The following is an 18,245-nucleotide window of genomic DNA, read 5'->3' as shown; positions in this document are numbered from 1 at the left end:
CTGGGTGTAGCATAGAAATAAAAAAGAAAATAGGTCTGTTAACAAGGGTTAAACGTTAAATCTGAAACTCAAAGATGGTTACCAAAAAGAAGATGCAAAATTATATGGATAGTAAGGATGATCACTGATCACACACTGGTCTTTTCAACTATACTTGCACATACTGACATCTAGCAAAACCACCTTTGATTTTAAAAATCCCCATTTTTATAGAATGAAGTAAAAGGATGTGAAAACAATTTGATCACAGTCCTATATTCGACTGGTAGAAGTTACTGAGGAGTTAGGGCTCAGTATAAGGAAAACTAAATTCAAGCTGTCCAATATAGAATGAGCTGCGTCCCTAAGTAGTAATCTGACGCTGGAAGTGTTCAAGAAAATAATAGGAAACCATTTGTTAGAAATGTAACTAAAAGGTTCTTTCACTGGATGTTGGATAGGACAATATGACCTCTAAGGAGATTTTTCAATTTAACAATTCTATGAAAAATTTGGGATATCACGAACAAAGCCCCAAAGACAGTAGGTGGCGGTGCTTTGTCCAAACTGAAACCTTAGAATGAGCCAATCTAGTGATATAAATATAGACACTAGGTTTATTTTTTTTTTAAGAGGCTTCTTTTAAGATCTCAAATATTTAAAATTAAAAAAAAAAATACATTTAAAAATTCAATTGAAATCTCAGCTCTACTATTCTTAAAAGAAAACATAGACTCCAAGATAATATTTAAATGTTTGTTGTTAATAAAGGTGTAGGTATGCAAAGCTGGATGAAAGCAGAAGCTGTGTCTGTGCAAAACCAGACACAGCTTCTGCTTTTATTCAGCTTTAAATAAAATTTAAAATAAAATTATATTAAACCCATGTTGACCCAATAAATAAAATTATATTAAATCCCTAAGTCAAAATTTTGTTTCTATCAATGATCTAGTCAGACATGTAGGCAATCATTCATTTTATAAGTACTGAATAAATATAAATAGTGACCAAATACCAAGTATGTCCTATGTGCTCTACAGCGTATTAGGAGCACAGAATATACAGTGAGCAAAAGCAGATACAGCTTCTGCTTTTATTCAGCTTACATACATTTTAATAAGCTTATAGTCCAATTTCGCTTTTAAGTACTTTAAGTAAGAGATACATACCTCTCTTGTATTAGATATACATAATAGCTTTTCTAGGAGCATACAACAGAAGAGTAACTCAAATAAAAACCAAAAGGCTGGGGAGTGTTCTTATACCCACTTTATAGCTGAACTTGCTACGTGACCTTTGGTCACTTCCTCCATTTTTTGTTTCTCATCTGTATGTATGTGTGGTATGTATTATTAAAGTAGCATCAAAATTTCTTCTGGTTCAAAAATTGTGATTCAACCTTCTCACCTTGATTATTTCCACCAACTGATCCACACCACTATCCCCTGGAAAAATTGGTTGTCCTAGTAACAGCTCAGCCAACACGCAGCCAGCAGACCATACATCTAAAGAGGAAAGAAAACAAAACCTTATTAATACTTTACAGATTGAGGTGAAAAATGTTTGTATACATATTCTAATTTTACTTTGATCACAGAGTAAATATCACAAGGAAAAGATTATCAATCCAAAAGAGAGAAAACAGTCATAAAACTTCTCTAATGTTTTTTTAAGTAAATGTTCAACTTACCAAAGAGGAAAGAAGGCCAATAGGAATATTCTAATAAAGGCAAAGTCTATTATCAAATTTCAGGTATTCAAGTCTTCAAATAACAAGACAGAAGATTACAGTACTAAAGCTATGGCAGGACTATCTACTTACCATACTTAAAAATAAGTCAAAGTGACACAATCTTTGCATATTAGTAGGTACTTACAGAAGACCAGCAAGGAAAGGTTCACTCTTTCACAGACACTGGACTTTAAGTCAATGCAAATTCTGAGGAACATTTTTAAGATTTTAAATGGTTGATTTTTATATTCTTGGATGACTGACAGAAAAATGTACTTAATTATCTTTTTTTAATAAAAAGGAATAGCAATGATAGAGGAATATATTTTATTTCATAAATTATAAAAATAATTCACTTTTAAGTCAAAGTGAAAACCTCAATCCCAAGAGAACATTCTAAAAATTAACTCAATATACTTTTAAAATACTTTAAAATATACATCCTGGTTTACCCAGGATAGTTATGGTTTATATACTGTCCTGGGGCAATTATTAGTAATACCCTCTTTTTCTCTCAAAAGTATTACCAGATTAGAAGATAAATTGTATGGTCACTCTATTTTAAAGCCCACTATTAAGGCTTCCTCCAAGAAAAGGCTGCTTTTTAGCTTCTAGATTTCGGAGATTCCTAGGTTTCTAATGTACCAACACTCAAGTGCTTTAGGGAGACGAATATGAATCACTCCTGGGCTTTACCACCTACCAGTAGGGAAGGAAAAGAAGGAACAGTAAACGGTATGGAGACAACAAAAATTTAAAAGGTCTGATGTGGTGAAATGTACTCTTAAGAGGGACTGAAAATCACTGCTCCAGTGACTACTTTTTTTGACTTAGAAAAATGATATGGGTATTCACTTAACAAACTCAAGTTGATTTTATCCAGTCCTAAGTTAATAAACAAGACATCTATTCTGCAAATATAGACCAAGAGTCCAATATATTAGGTAACTGCTAAATGAAGCAAATATGAATATTCCTAGGGAATCTTTACTCCAAGACAATAGTAATACTGTTATAGTCAAGTGAAAAGATGTACCTCCTTATTTACATAAATGCTTATTTTAATCTAAGTTTAAAAATATCCCTTTACCTAGTTAGTAAGATGGAAGGTAATATGCACTGAACTTTTTTCCTCTCTAATATGGAATGATTCATCTTAGAATACAAGGTCGAAAAATTGTAAGGGGATAATTATGCCTTCATAAACAGGAAACACTTTCTTAGGCAAGATTTAGCTACAAATATGGAAGACAAAAAGTAAAACATCAAGGAATACTGTTGCCTAGTAGTTACCACAGAGGACTGATACTCAAAAGATTCAGGTAACAACTATACTAGCAGCCTTCAATTCATGTTATATCAGTCAAGTTAGTAAAAACAAGTTATTTATCAATCACTTTCTGGATGACACCAACATCTCTTCTGCTCTTACTTCACAGGACAAATGGATGAAATTCTCCAAATAGAATAAAACTTCAACTAAATAGAAGGTACCAAAAAGTAAAAGTAGTGCTTTGGCACACAGAATTTTAAAGTTGGGGTTAAAGCCAGAATAACATTTTGTTTCATACTTCACGTTAAAGTGATCTTTCAAGATCATCTAGTTTAATACACTTATTTCATAGATAAGAAAACTAAGGCATGATAGAAGTAAATACTTGCCCAAGGTAAAACTACTGGGCAGTAGAGGTAGGCCTAAAATCATTCTCAATTCCCAGTCAAGACAGCACTCTCCCGAATAACTGTTTCGCTGTTACAGAATAACAGATTCTTCAAGGGTCTGTCTGCAAGTTCAGTTCCTTGTTCTAAGGAAGACTTCTGCTCTCATTCTGCCATTTCTCAGTAAGACAATATAATTAGAGACATCAGCTTTCCCTCTGGCTGTATTTAAGTACGACAATAATCTAGTCAGAACCAGCTACTCTTTCATTTCAAACATTTCTGTTGAAAACATTTTTAAATGTAACTATATTAGTATACTTTTTGGGAGGGTCTGTTTAAAAATATTACAATCTTAAGAGGCAAGTATCCTAAGTCTATAATGGGAGGCCAAACCTAGGCTTGCTAGGGTTCAAAAGGCTCCCGTTTATATAACTGTTCCTTAATGTGTGCGATGATATAGTGACTTTTTAGATGAATCAAACTGCCTTTATTTTAGGTGTTTCTGGCACAACTCATACCAGTATCTTATATATAATCAGTATCATATATTTGAATAAAATGTAAAGTAGCTGGAAAATCCAATGATTCAGCCCTAAAGACAAGGGGCTGAAATTTGCTCTTAGGGAGAGTCAAGTTTAAAAATGCCACAAAAAGAATACCACCTTACATTTCTACAGTATTTTCACTAACATTTTATTTAAGCCTCACAGCCACTCAGCAAAGTAGAACCGTCAGTAATCTCCACTTTAGTCCAATAGTGACCTGACATTCACACCCAGGTCCATCACAAGCAAAATATTCTTTGTATTATTTCTCATCTTTCCATTCACATATGCCATGTACCACAGCCATAATGAGACTCTGAGAACTGTATACACATACATACACAAATAATTATGCTCTCTACCCTCTAGTAAAGCAGATTTCAAAGTGTGGTCTACAGAGGTCACTTTGTACTCTTTGTACCTGGGTTCTCTAGACATTATTAGATGTCCCAGAAGGCAAAATTCTTTTCATAAGAATATACCTCCACTGGGTTAACATTTGTAACTGAGAGTACAAAGGAAACGGTGGGTAAAACTGCTGGCCTCTTGGCACAAATCAAAATGTGCTTTGGCATTTTGCCATTTGGCAAAATAAAAATGACAATGTGTTTCTGATTAGGGTATTTGCTTATATCAGAGAATGTCTATCAAAAAGACAAAAAATTGTCACAAGGTCTTTTTTCTTTTGTTGTTATTGTTTTGTTTTGAGAGGGGGGTCTCATTTTGTCACCCAATGGAGTGCAGTGGTATAATGTCAGCTCACTGCAACCTCTGTCCCTGGGTTCAAGTCATCCTCCCACTTCAGTCTCCCAAGTAGCTGGGACGACAGATGCACATCACCATGCCTGGCTAATTTTTGGTAGAGACAGGTTTTCCTCATATTGCTCAGGATGGTCTCAAACTCCTAAGTTCAAGTGATCTGCCCACCTCAGTCTACCAAAGTGCTGGGATTACAGATGTGAGCCACTGTACCAGGCCAGGTCTGTTTTACTGTTTGTTTGTATTAGTTTTCTGTTACTATGGGGATTTTTTTTTTGGTTTATTATTTGCACGTTTTTGTTTCTGTTTTCAGACTAAGGAATTCTCTTCAGAAATAATATATAAGAGTAAAATAATTTTGGTTTCCACTTGCACACCTAGCTTAAAGTTGCTCCTTGTTTGTTAGCTTCCTATTCATGTCCAGCTGATCATGCTCTCTCTCTGTTCACTCCTGGCTAGTAGGCTAAAATGGAGTAAAAGAGAAGGTCAATGATGATTAAAGCTAATGATCTCTATTCAGTTCCTTCTATCACTAAACATCTTGGGTGAAGACTTCTACAGAATCAGTGGGTTTAGCAAAACTAGTAATGATTTAAGCTGATTTTATAGAAATAACAGAGACAGCATGAAAGACATGAAAGAAATGTCAGCAGTATGGTCATACTATCATTTTCATTATTAGCTTAATGAAATAACATTATTGATAAATTCTCCAACTAGTGTAAGCAAGCTAGAAGAATTTCAGGAGTATTTTAAATAAGAAAATTTTTTAAAAGTATACTTAGAATTAAATTCTTAACGTAAAAACTGTTAGCTTTATAATTCTAATAGTCCAAGGAAGAAAACAGAATAGTAGGTATATGTTAAATTCTAAAAAGTAAAATTTGAAAAATTCTATACAAGCATATGTCAGAGATGTTGCGGAATTGATTTCAAAACCACTAAAGTAAGACACAATAAAGCAAGTCTCACAAATTTTCTGGTATCCCAGTGCATATAAAAGATACGTGCACTCTATAAGTATTAACTAGCACAACAGAATTCTATCTAAAAAAAAAAAAATGTACGTACATTAATTTAAAAACAGTTTATTACTAAAAAAAAAAAGTGCTAATGATCATCTGAATCTTCAGTGAGTTGTAATCCTTTTGCTGGTAGAGGGTCTTGCCTTGATGTTGATGGCTGCCGACTGATTAGGGTGGCAGTTGCTGAAGGCTGGGACGTGGCTGGAGTAATTTCTTGAAGTAACAATGATGTGTGTCACATCAATTGACTCTTCCCTTCATGTAAGATTTCTCTGTAGTATGAGATGCTCTTTGATAGCATTTTACCCATAGTAGAACTACTTTCAAAATGGGAATCAGTCCTCTCAACTCCTGTTGCTGCTTTATCAACTACAATTATGTAATATTCTAAATCCTTTGTTGTCATTTCAACAATATTCACAGCATCTTAACTGGGAATAGATTCCACCTTAAGAAACCACTTTCTTTGCTCCTTCATAAGAGAAGCAACTTGTCTATGTTTTACCATGAAATTGCAGTTCAGTCACATTTTCAGACTCCATTTCTAATTCCACTTCTCTTGCTATTTCCACAACATCTGCAGAGACTTCTTTCACTGAAGTCTAGAACACCTCAAGTTCATCCGTGAGGCTTGGAATCAACTTCTTCCCAAAATCTTGTTCATATTATTTGGACCCACTCTCATGAATCACAAATGCTCTTAACACCTAGAATGGTGAATCCTTTCCAGAAGATTTATAATTGATTTTGCCCAGATCTATCAGAGCAATCATTATCCACGGCAGCTATAGCCTTACATTTATTTCTCAACCTTTGGGTGACCAGTTGCATTGTGAATAAGCAGTAATATTTTGAAAGCAATATTTCTCTCTGGAGCAGTAGGTCTCAGCAGTAGGCTTCAAATAGTCAGTAAACCATGCTATAAACAGATATGCTGTCATTTATTCATTGTTGCTCCATTTATGGAACACAGGCAAAGTACATTTAGCATCATTCTTAAGGGCCCTAGGATTTTTGGAATGGTAAATGAGCACCAGCTTCCACTTAAAGTCACCAGCTGCATTAGCTCCTAACAAGACAGTCAACCTGTCCTTAGAAGCTTTGAAGCCAGGCACTGACACTTCTCTCTACAGGAAGTCTTTCATCTTTAGGAAATCTAGAGATTAAAGTCCTAAATGACATCTTCTTCCAATAAAGTATAAAGCTGTTTGGTCTCCATTAGAACTCTGATGTTTAATGTAGGCACTTTCTTCAATGATCTCAGTTAGATCTTCTAGATAACTTGCTGCAGCTTCTACATCAGCACTTGCTGCTTGCCTTGCACTTTTATGGCATGGTGTAGCTTTTCCTGTAAAGCTTGTGAAATAATCTCTGCTACCTTTACACTTTTCTTGGGTAGCTTCCTCACCTCTCTCAGTCTTCACAGAATTGAAGGAAGTACAGGCCTCACTCAGGGTTAGGCTTTGGCTCAAGTGAATGTTGTGGTTGGTTTGATCTATCCAAACCACTAAAACTTTCTCCGTAACAGCAATAAGGCTGTTTCACTTACTTATCATTCATCTGTTCACTGGAGTAGCACTTAATTTCCTTTAAGAACTTTTCCTTTGTGGTCACAACTTGGCTAACTGGCACAAGAGGCATAGGTTTTGGCCTGCCTCAACGTTCCACATACCTTCCTCACTAAGCTTAATCATTTCTAGCTTTTGATTTAAACTGAGAGATGTACTACTCTGCCTTTCACTTGAACACTTAGAGGCAAATGCAGAGTTATTAACTGGCCTAATTTCAATATTGTTGTCGCTCAGGAAACAGGGAGGCCTGAGGAGAGAAAAAGGGATGGGGAATGGCCAGCTAGTAGAATAATCATAACATACACAGCACTGATTGATTAAGTTTGCTGTCTTATATTGTTGTGGTTTGTGGCAACTAGAAATAATTACAACAGTAACATAAAAACCACTGATCACAGATCACCATAGCAGATACAATAATAAAAAAGTTTGGAATGTTGCAATAGTTACCGAAATGTGACACAAACACATGATGACACAAAGACATGAAGTGAGCACATGTTCTTATAAAAATAGTGCAGGCAGACTTGCTTGACTCGGGGTTGATACAAACCTTCAATTGGTTTAAAAAAAAAAAAAAAAAAAAAAAAAAGCAGTACCTGAAAAGGCAATAAAATGAGGTATGCCTGTACATATTTGCATCTCAAGCTTTAAGAAAAAAACATTATAGGATATACCCATCTTTCAATGGAAATGGAAAGTACAGATGAGTAATACTAAATTATCAAAATCAAGATGCAATTAATAATTACAAGCATTATATTTAGATTCAGTACTTACCTATACTAGAGGTATAATCAGTGGCTCCAAATATCAACTCTGGTGCCCTATAGTACCGAGAACAGATATACGAAACATTGGGTTCTCCTCGGACCAGCTGCTTTGCACTAACAGAAAAAAATAAAAATAAAAATAAAAAGCAGAAATTCTTTAAATTTAAATCTTAAAAGAACTTAGACTGCTACCCTTTCACAGTATCAAATGATTTTCTAAGATTCACATCATCTGAATCACATAATATATGAAAAAGAAAACGTAAACTGTAACTATCTCTGACAAAAGAAATTTGTAATTTTAACACCTTGCTCTGCAACAAAAGAAAAGCAAGTTTTAAAGAAAGCATTGGTCCTCTAAGGAAGAAGGCACCAAAAGCAAAAAAGGATGTGTGGAATTTCTTCTGATCCTCTATTCTCCAAATTCCACCTCTAAAATACTAAGAAGCAAGGGCAGAAAAGAGGTACCTCCCCCACCAAAAAGCATGATAATAGATTCTAAGAATGAATACTCCTTACCCAATATATTTCGTTAAAAAGGGCGAAAAACTGGCCACTGTCTTGCATTTTGACTTCTGACTCAGGGTAAATATTTCAAGGCTTATAGACTAAATCTATTTTTCCACATCTTGGTCAGTTTATTAACTGCATAAACATTTATTACCCAAAAATTTATAAACAGACAAGCCCTTCAACTTCAGGCAGAAATGATTCACAGCCTATGAATTCTAACTCTGCTATAGTAAGTTTAATTGTGTGTTTTCTTATTCTAATTTTCCTACTAAATTACTTTGTAGCAAGTATTTTAAACATTAAAGTATAATAAATTACAACTACTTTCTTTCGAGATGTTGCTCAAGATAATCCAAAGACAGAATAAAATAAACTGTAGAAGCTAGCTATTCTGACATACAGTAATAATAAAGATAAATATAGGGAAAAATGTAACAAAATCAAAACAGTAAAACAGTAAGTGCCAAAAAAACAGTAAGAAAATATTGAGGTAGAGGTACTGGAAAAGCAGGGTAAAGACAGACAAACGTAGCCACAAGGATTTCAATGACTGGGCTTTCTTTTCTTCCATTTATATCTAGTCAATGATAACTCTAACCTTAACTTGTTTTTCCTTCATCACCAGTTTTGAAGTTTGTTTTTCAACCCTCTCCCCAAGTACTGACATACAATAACCATTTCATAAATTAATAAATACTAATCCCTGTTTTTAGGCTCCATGAAAATTATGACATTTAGTTTTCAGCATAATTGATAGGAGACCATTATATCTTCTAAAGGACATTTTAAAATTAATAAGATGGATTCCAATTATGTTCAGAAAACTCACTACAAGACAAAATGTTAGTACTCAAGCTTTGCAGCCTAAAGGTTTTTCACTACTTGATGGAGCTACTAAAATGGAGCTGCCTCTCTTACAGAGGAGGCTGGTTTTAACTCCTTGCCCAATACTGTGATCACATCTAGCTCTGGTCCCTAAATACACCAACTAGTCCTTTGGCTACTTTTAAGCCCCATTTCAACTAGTAAAAAATAACTAAGAAGAGAGTAATAGGCTGGGCGCGGTGGCCCATGCCTATAATCCCAGCACTTTGGGAGGCCGAGGCGAGCGCATCACTTGAGGTCAGGAGGTGGAGACCAGCCTGGCCAACACAGTGAAACCCTGTCTCTACTAAAAATACAAAAAAAAAAAAAAAAAAAAAATTAGCCGGGCATGATGGTGCAAGCTTGTAATCCCAGCTACTTGGGAGGCTGAGGCAGAAGAATCACTTGAACCAGGGGGTTGGAGGTTGCAGTGAGCCGAGATTACGCCACTGCACTCCAGTCTGGTGACAAAGCTAGACTCCCTCTGAGGGAAAAAAAAAAAAGAAGAGAGTAATAGTATTTTGTTCAAATTACCAATCTGATATGTAAACTCCAAAGTGTTTCCCAAACTCTATCTGGCCAAACCAATTTTGTTAAAAACAAAAAAAATCAGATGGTTTATAAAAATGAGCTATCAAGCAAGTAAAATCCCTCTTCCAAATTTATTAGAATAAAGCTGCTTTATGTCACAAAAGAATGGGCCATACCAAGTGTTTTGACGCTATCATGAGAACAGAAGCTCTTCTAACCTTGGTGTCTCACTGTCTTTTTACAGTTCCTACAGAGTCAGTCACTCTCAATGGGGAAGACACCCTGTTAACAATGAAACATATCTGATTTGGCCAGTTTTTCCTATAGACAAGTAGTAGTGCTTTGTTTCAAACATCAAATAAGAATTTCATTATCTTTCACCCTTTTTAAAAACAATTCAGAGGGCCAGGCGTGGTGGCTCACGCCTGTAATCCCAGGACTTTGGAAGGTTGAGGCAGGTGGATCACCAGAGATCAGGTGTTTGAGACCAGCCTGCCAACATGGTGAAACCCCATCTCTACTAAAATTACAAAAACTAGCAGGGCGTGGTGGCGCGCGCCTATAATCCCAGCTACTTGGGAGGATGAGGCAGGAAAATCACTTGAACTCAGGAGGCAGAGGTTGCAGTGAGCCGAGATCAGGCCACTGCACTCCAGACTGGGCAACAGAGTGAAACTCTGTCTCAATAAATAAATAAATAAATAAATAAATAATTTTTAAAATTTAAAAAAATAGTTCAGGGAACAGAGTCATGGCCTGCAAAGTGAGTTGGATACTGTAACAGGTCATCTGAAATTAGGAAACGGTAAAATGAGGATGGTCTGAAAGAGGACACATTGTGAGACTAAGAAAACTTAACTCATGACAGAACAGATTTGCTTATTTTTTTAAGGATCAGTCTCAAGAGAAGCCTGTAGAAAACATATCTTATGTTAATCCCCAAATTTAAACTGTAAGTTGATGTAAAAGTATTACAAAGGTATAGGAACATAGGTATCAACAAGTGTGGGGCAATATGTAATTAATAGAGCTATGATAAAAGAAATAATTTATAACAACGATGAAAAAATTAAATTGGAGAGAATCCAAATTATGTAGATTTTGTCTTAGGGACCATGAGGAGAGAGATGAGGTGATTACAGCAGTGAGGAAGTAGCAGGGTAAATGCCTGAGTTACATGGGAATATAGGCTTGACTACATGTTAAAAGGTTAGGTAAGAGAAGAACAAAGTACTGAAAACTGAAAATGCAAAGAATAAAGTTTTATTACCAACTCACAGCGTATTACCAAGAAATGAGTTTTTAAAAGCAGAAAGTTTGCTGGAATTTGCAGGAAAAAAAGGTAGACTAAAAGGTTAAATTATAGAGTAAAATGAAGAAAACAGTGCTAGTAGACCTTTTATCTTATCTCTGAATTGAGGTTAATTGTGAAGTTAAAAAGATACACAGTAATGTATAATATTTTTTAAAAATTTAGTAGTTACTGAAAAACAAGAATATATACATAGTATAAATACAAACAATACTAAAATACAATCAATGGAAAAGTGAGTTTCCCTTCTCAAGCAATCAAATGTTATGGATTATGCACCATTTCAGAAACAAGCCACACATGTATCTGTACATATAGTTACACTTTATATGTTTTTAAAACAGAAAAGGTGGCAAACAATACATACACTCCTGATCTTGCTTTTTTTCATTTAATATTTCCTAGAGATCATTCCCTTTCAGTTCACAGAGAGCTGCCTCATTCTTTTTCATGGTTGCATGTATCACTCTGTATGTATCATAATTTATTTAGCCATTTTCCTACTAACAGATGTTTATAAACAATACTATAATAAAAATCCCACTCTCTCTCCTCCCGCCGCCAAATATGCCTAAAGGAAAGAAGGCCAAGGGGAAGAAGGTGGCTCCAGCCCCTGCTGTCAGGAAGAAGCAGGAGGCTGAGAAAGTGGTAAATCCCCTGTGTGAGAAAAGGCCTAAGAATTTTGACACTGGACAGGACATCCAGTCCAAAAGAGACTTCACCCGCTTTGTGAAATGGCCCCGCTGTATCAGGTTGCAGCGGCAGAGGGCCATGCTCTATAAGCTGCTGAAAGTGCCTTCTGCAATTAACCAGTTCACTCAGGCCCTGGACTGCCAAACAGCTACTCAGCTACTTAAGCTGGCCCACAAGTAGAGACCAGAGACAAAGCAAGAGAAGAAGCAGAGGCTGTTGGCCTAGGCCGAGAAGAAAGCTGCTGGCAAAGGGGACGTCCCCACTAAGAGACCACCTGTCCTTCGAGCAGGAGTTAACACCATCACCACCTGGGTGGAAAACAAGAAAGCTCAGCTGGTGGTGACTGCCCATGACATGGATCCCATTGAGCTGGTTGTCTTCTTGCCTGCCCTGTGTTGTAAAATGGGAGTACCTTACTGCATTATCAAGGGGATAGCAAGACTGGATGTCTTGTCCACAGGAAGACCTGCACCACTGTCGCCTTCACACAGGTTAACTTGGAAGACAAACGCACTTTGGCTAAGCTGGTGGAAGCTATCAGGATCAATTACAATGACAGATATGATGAGATACACCGTCGCTGGGGAGGCAATGTCCTGGGTCCCAAGTCTGTGGCTCGTATCGCCAAGCTCGAAAAGGCAAAAGCTAAAGAACTTGCCACGAAACTGGGTTAAGTGTACACTGTTGAGTTTTCTGTACATAAAAATAATTAAAACCATACAAATTTTCCTTCCAAAATAAATAAAAATCCCTATATACACAGTATTTTGTAAATGTGTATTCCTAATGAAATAATTCCTAAAAGTTAAATTGTTCAATGAAGGAGTATATGCATTTATAATTAAGACACAAAATAACAAAACTGTCACAGCTGTACTAGTTTATACTTCTTGAGTAAGAATTACAGTATTTAGGCTGATATTGCAAAAGGAATATATTTAAAAGAGCACAGTAGGGGGAGAAGAGACAGTGGCTTACCTTCCAAAGTCACAGAGTTTTAATACGGCTGTATCAGGATCCAACAAGAGGTTCTGTGGTTTAATATCCCGATGGCAGATTCCAAAGGAATGGATATAGGCTAAACTTCGGAACAGCTGATACATATACAACTGGAAATAGAGAGTAGAAATTAATTAAATACTTCCTACCTTCAACAAATCAGAATCCTTAAGCAGTCAGTAAAGTAACAGATTCTCAGAAAAGAACAGGTACAATGCTATGGATTACTGGCACTCAAACTTCCTTTCACAAGTTTCACATCATTTCTATATTAATTAGCTATTTGTATATGAATTAAAGTGTCACTAACCATATATACTATTTGCACCATTCTGTATAACGTAAAAATGAAAATTTTACAACGTGCTTTATAACTTTTAATTTTACTAACATCTCACATTACAAGCCTGCTAAGATAGGTTTTTATTTAAAATACAAATGAAAAGCTCAAAGAGGCATCCTAAATCACGACTAATAAGTAACTTTGGGCCAGAAACCAGATCTCCTGATTTTTAGGCTCATACTTCTTTCTAGTATAGCACTGCTCAATGTAAACGTACTTCCAAAGTGTCACCTTCAGAATCATATTTTTCTGAGATGTTAGCCTTCAGGGTGATTGCTACAGTGCTAGGGAAACTTATGTGGACTGAGAAAACCTATAATCACTGCTCTATGAAGACATTAATAACCCTGTTAGTAGCATCACAATTCTTCCTGTTAATATCATTCAGGAAAAGTATACTTTAAAATGACATTGAAAAAAAGATGCCTATTGACATCATCTTTAAAAAGGAAGACTTTCTCAATTTTATTACCACAAGACACACTGAGAAACTGGGTCACGTTAAGAAAGAATCAGACTGTTAACTGGAGAAGAGACAGAGAAACTACATGGAGAAAGAGTATAATTTAAACCGTCTGGTTATCTCAAAGTCAGTGTTCTGCTTCACTTTTAAACTTTTCTGGCTGTTTACCTTCTCTGACCTCTACCCCAAAGGTACACCATACAACGAATTTTTGAAATGATTCAAACCATCTTAAGATAACAAATGTTTTAGTGAAAAAACAATTTAAAAAAAGATAGTTAGAAGTCTAATGAAGCATTGGCATATGGCACAATGTTTAAAAGCTATTGCTGGCTGGGCACAGTGGCTCACGCCTGCAATCCCAGCACTTTGGGAGGCCAAGGTGGGTGGATCACGAGGCCAGGAGATCAGGACCATCGTGCCAACATGGTGAAACCCCAACTCTACTAAAAATACAAAAAAAATTAGCTGGGTGTGGCGGTGCATGCCTGTAGTCCCAGCTACTCGAGAGGCTGAGGCAAGAGAATTGCTTGAACCCAGGAGACGGAGATAGTGAGCCAAGATCACACCACTGCACTACAGCCTGGGTCACAGTGTGGGACTCCGTCTCAAAAACAAAGCTACTGCTAAGGCTTAGGTTAATTAAAGTTAACATGAAACCTACTTTCCTTCAAGGAAGCATCATGAAAACTGCAGACAGCTGAATCTTAGTACATCCTTGATATAAATGTGAAATATAGCTGGAAAAGTTTAAGTCTTCTTTAAAACGATGCATGATGCAAACTGTACAGATAAGATCTTTAATAAGGTCAGCACTTTGCCAACAAAGTTAAAATTAAGGCATTTAGGTATGTATATAATTTTTTTTTAAAACTTCATACTTCTATTATTGCACCATCATTCACAAAATCCATTTCTAAGAACTAAAGATTACTCTGGGTATTTAATTCATTACCACTAAAAAGATAACCTCCCATAAGAAACTGAGTTCATAGTATAAATTTACTAAGAGAAGAGATTTTACTGTGCCAGGGTAGTAATGTCTAGGTCAGCAAGAATCAGTGAAAACAAGTTTTTTTTTTTTTTTTTTTTTTTAAAGCTTAAGAGTTTAAATGAGGTTAATTTTAAGGTGTCTTTTTACTGTATTCTTTCAACTGAAAGATCTACTCTATCTTCACTGTTTTGAAAAGTTAATATAGAAAAGTCAAGATAAAGAATGAAATATGCAATATTATATATTTCTTGTTTCACTTTGTAAAAGTGTATTTATAAGAAAGCTGAAAGGCTCTCTAGACTAGAAAGATAGCAAAAACAATAAGAGAAAAACAACTTATGTGCTGGACACTGTTCTGTTTAATGTGTATTATTTCACTTACTCCTTACAGTAACATTATGTAACAGGTACTAATATTATTACCATTTTAAATATAAAATAACTGAGGCAAAGAGAGATTAAGGAACTTGCTCAATATCACACACACATAAAATATTCTGCAGTGGTTTGAGTAAAGTACTTCTCTTTTCATTACTATTTATTTATTTTGCCATATTTTATTAAACAAACGTGTAAAAATATAATCATTCAATAGCTTGGTGGAGGCCGGGCGCGGTGGCTCATACCTGTAATCCTAGCACTTTGGGAGGCCAAGACTGGTGGATTGCCTGAGCTCAAGAGATGAGACCACCCTGGGGGCAACATAGTGAAACCCTGTCTCTACCAAAATACAAAAAAATGAGTGAAGCTTGGTGGTGCATGCCTGTAATGCCAGCTACTTAGAAAGATGAGGCTGGAGAGCTGCTTGAACCCAGGAGACAGAGATTGCAGTGAGCTGAGATTGGGCCACTGAACTCCAGCCTGAGCCACAGAGTGAGACTCGGGCTCAAAAAGAAAAAAAACAGAGAGAGACCAAAAAAAACCTGGCGGCTAAATAAAAGACTAGAATGATTAATTCTTAGGAACTCAAACATAATTAACACATTTTGAAATATAACAGATTTAACATGTACTAAGTGCCAAACCAAGAAAAGCATTTCTGCTTCTTTATTTAATTCTTGCAACCAATCTGTGGGATACACATTATCCCCATTTTTACAGAAGAAGATATTGAGGCTCAATGAACACAATTTAAAAAAATTTTTTCATTTTATTCAAAGTTGGTATAGAACTGTTAACATTTCCATAAAATAATTACTATACTTCAGTTACAGGACAAAACAGCACAGAAAAAAAAATGTACTTTGCACTTGAACACAATTTGAACACAGAAAGTTATATGTGACTTAAATCCAGTGCCCTCTTCTCTGTCCCATATCTAAATAAAATAATAAAACAATAGAAAACATGTTAAAACAAGTAATAACAATTTTGTTTATAATTCAAAAAATGCACCCAACTCTTGTGTAATCAGATCCTGTCCTTAAACATGTCTTTTCAATTAAAAAAAAAGTTCACAACAATGATTTGTCAGTCATCTGTTTTAGAGTTGCATTTTAAAACCCATTTGGTTCTGTTATATACTCATCAGAAAAGCAAAGGTGCTCAAAAAGTTAGTTTTTTTTATATTGTACTTTAAGTTCTGGCGTACATTTGCAGAACATGCAGGTTTACACAGGTATACAAGTGCCATGGTGATTGGCTACATCTATCACCCCGTCATCTACATTAGGTATTTCTCCTAATCCTATTCCTCCCCTAGCCCCCCAACCCCTGACAGTCCTCAATATGTGATGTTCCCCTCCCTGTGTCCATGTGTTCTCCATTGTTCAACTCCCATTTATGAGTGAGAACATGCAGTGCTTAGTTTTCTGTTCTTGTGTTAGTATGCAGAGAATGATGGTTTCCAGCTTCATCCGTGTCCCTGCAAAGGACATGAACTCACACTGTTTTATGGCTGCATAGTATTCCATAATGTATATGTCCCATATTTTCTTTATCCAGTGTACCATTGATGGGTATTTGGGTGGGTTCCAAGTCTTTGCTATTGCAAACAGTGCTGCAATAAACATATGTGTGAATATGTATTTATAATAGAAAGATTTATAAATCTTTGGGTATATGCCCAGTAATGGGATCAAAGGGTCAAATGGTATTTCTGGTTCTAGATCCTTCAGGAATCACCATATTGACTTCCACTATGGTTGAACTAATTTACACTCCCACCAGCAGTGTAAAAGTGTTCCTATTTCTCCACATCCTCTCCAGCATCTGTCTCCTGACTTTTTAGTGATCACCATTCTAACTGGTGTGAGATGGTGTCTCAATGTGGTTTTAATTTGCATTTCTCTAATGATCAGTGATGATGAGCTTCTTTTCATGTTTTTTGGCTGCATGCATAAATGTCTCCTTTTGAGAACTGTCTTCATATCCTTCACCCAATTTTTGATGGGGTTGCCTGATGTTTTCCAGTAAATTTAAGTTCTTTGTAGATTCTAGATATTAGTCCTTTGTCAGACGGGTAGAATGCAAAAATTTTCTACCATTTTGTAGGTTGCCTGTTCACTCTGATGATAGTTTCTTTTGCTGTGCATAAGCTCTTTAGTTTAATTAGAACCCATTTGTCAATTTTGGCTTTTGTTGCCATTGCTTTGGTGTTTTAATGAAGTCTTTGCCCATGCCTATGTCCTGAATGGTATTGCCTAGGTTTTCTTCTAGGGTTTTTGTGGTTTTAGGTCTTATGTTTAGATCTTTAATCCATCTTGAGTTAATTTTTGTATAAGGTGTAAGGAAGGGGTCCAGTTTCAGCATATGGCTAGCCAGTTTTCACAACACCATTTATTAAACAGGGAATCCTTTCTCTAATGCTTGTTTTTGTGAGGTTTGTCAAAGATCAGATAGTTGTAGGTGTGTGGCATTATATCTGAGGCCTGTGTTCTGTTCCACTGGTCTATGTATCTGTTTTGGTACCAGTACCACGCTGTTTTGGTTACTGTAGACTTGTAGTATAGTTTGCAGTCAGGTAGCGTGATGCCTCCAGCTTTTTTTTTTTTTCCTTAGAATTGTCGTGGTGGGCTCCTTTTTTTTGGTTCCATATGAAATTTAAGGTGGTTTTTTCCAATTCTGTGAAGAAAATCAAAGGTAGCTTGATGGGGATAGCATCGAAACTATAGATTACTTTGGGCAGTATGGCCATTTTCACAATATTGATTCTTCCTATCCATGAGCATGGAATGTTCTTCCATTTATTTGTGTCCTCTCTCATTTCCTTGAACAGTGGTTTGTAGTTCTCCTTGAAGAAGTCCTTCACATCCTTTGTAAGTTGTGTTCCTAGGTATTTAATTCTCTTTTTAGCAGTTGTGAATGGGTGTTCACTCATGATTTGGCTGTTTGTCTGTTACTGGTGTATAGGAATTCTTGTGATTTTTGCACACTTATTTTGTATCCTGAGACTCTGCTGAAGTTGCCTATCAGCTTAAGGAGATTTTCGGCTGAGATGATGGGGTTTTCTTTTTTTTTTTTTTTTTTTTTTTTTTTTTTTTTTTTT

At 35.9% G+C, this 18,245-nt stretch overlaps 1 protein-coding gene across 5 annotated transcripts in view; it reads right to left on the bottom strand.

The window, feature by feature from the left end:
* GSK3B (glycogen synthase kinase 3 beta) overlaps positions 1-18,245 on the bottom strand; it is a 228,474-nt gene that overhangs the window by 76,865 nt on the left and 133,364 nt on the right. For all 5 annotated transcript variants that reach the window (XM_032298954.1, XM_032298956.1, XM_032298958.1 and 2 more), the window contains 3 exons: positions 12,938-13,068; positions 8,054-8,160; positions 1,387-1,484 (listed from right to left, as the gene is read on the bottom strand). In XM_032298954.1, the coding sequence (XP_032154845.1) occupies positions 1,387-1,484; positions 8,054-8,160; positions 12,938-13,068 (336 nt within the window). The remainder of the gene's footprint in view (positions 1-1,386; positions 1,485-8,053; positions 8,161-12,937; positions 13,069-18,245) is intronic.

Source organism: Sapajus apella, unplaced genomic scaffold (assembly GCF_009761245.1).
Source record: "Sapajus apella isolate SASKATOON/1434 unplaced genomic scaffold, GSC_monkey_1.0 scaffold40, whole genome shotgun sequence".
In the NCBI taxonomy this organism is placed as follows: Eukaryota; Metazoa; Chordata; class Mammalia; order Primates; family Cebidae; genus Sapajus; species Sapajus apella.
Note: the sequence above shows the minus strand (reverse complement) of the source record. Positions and strands in the feature narration are given on the sequence as shown.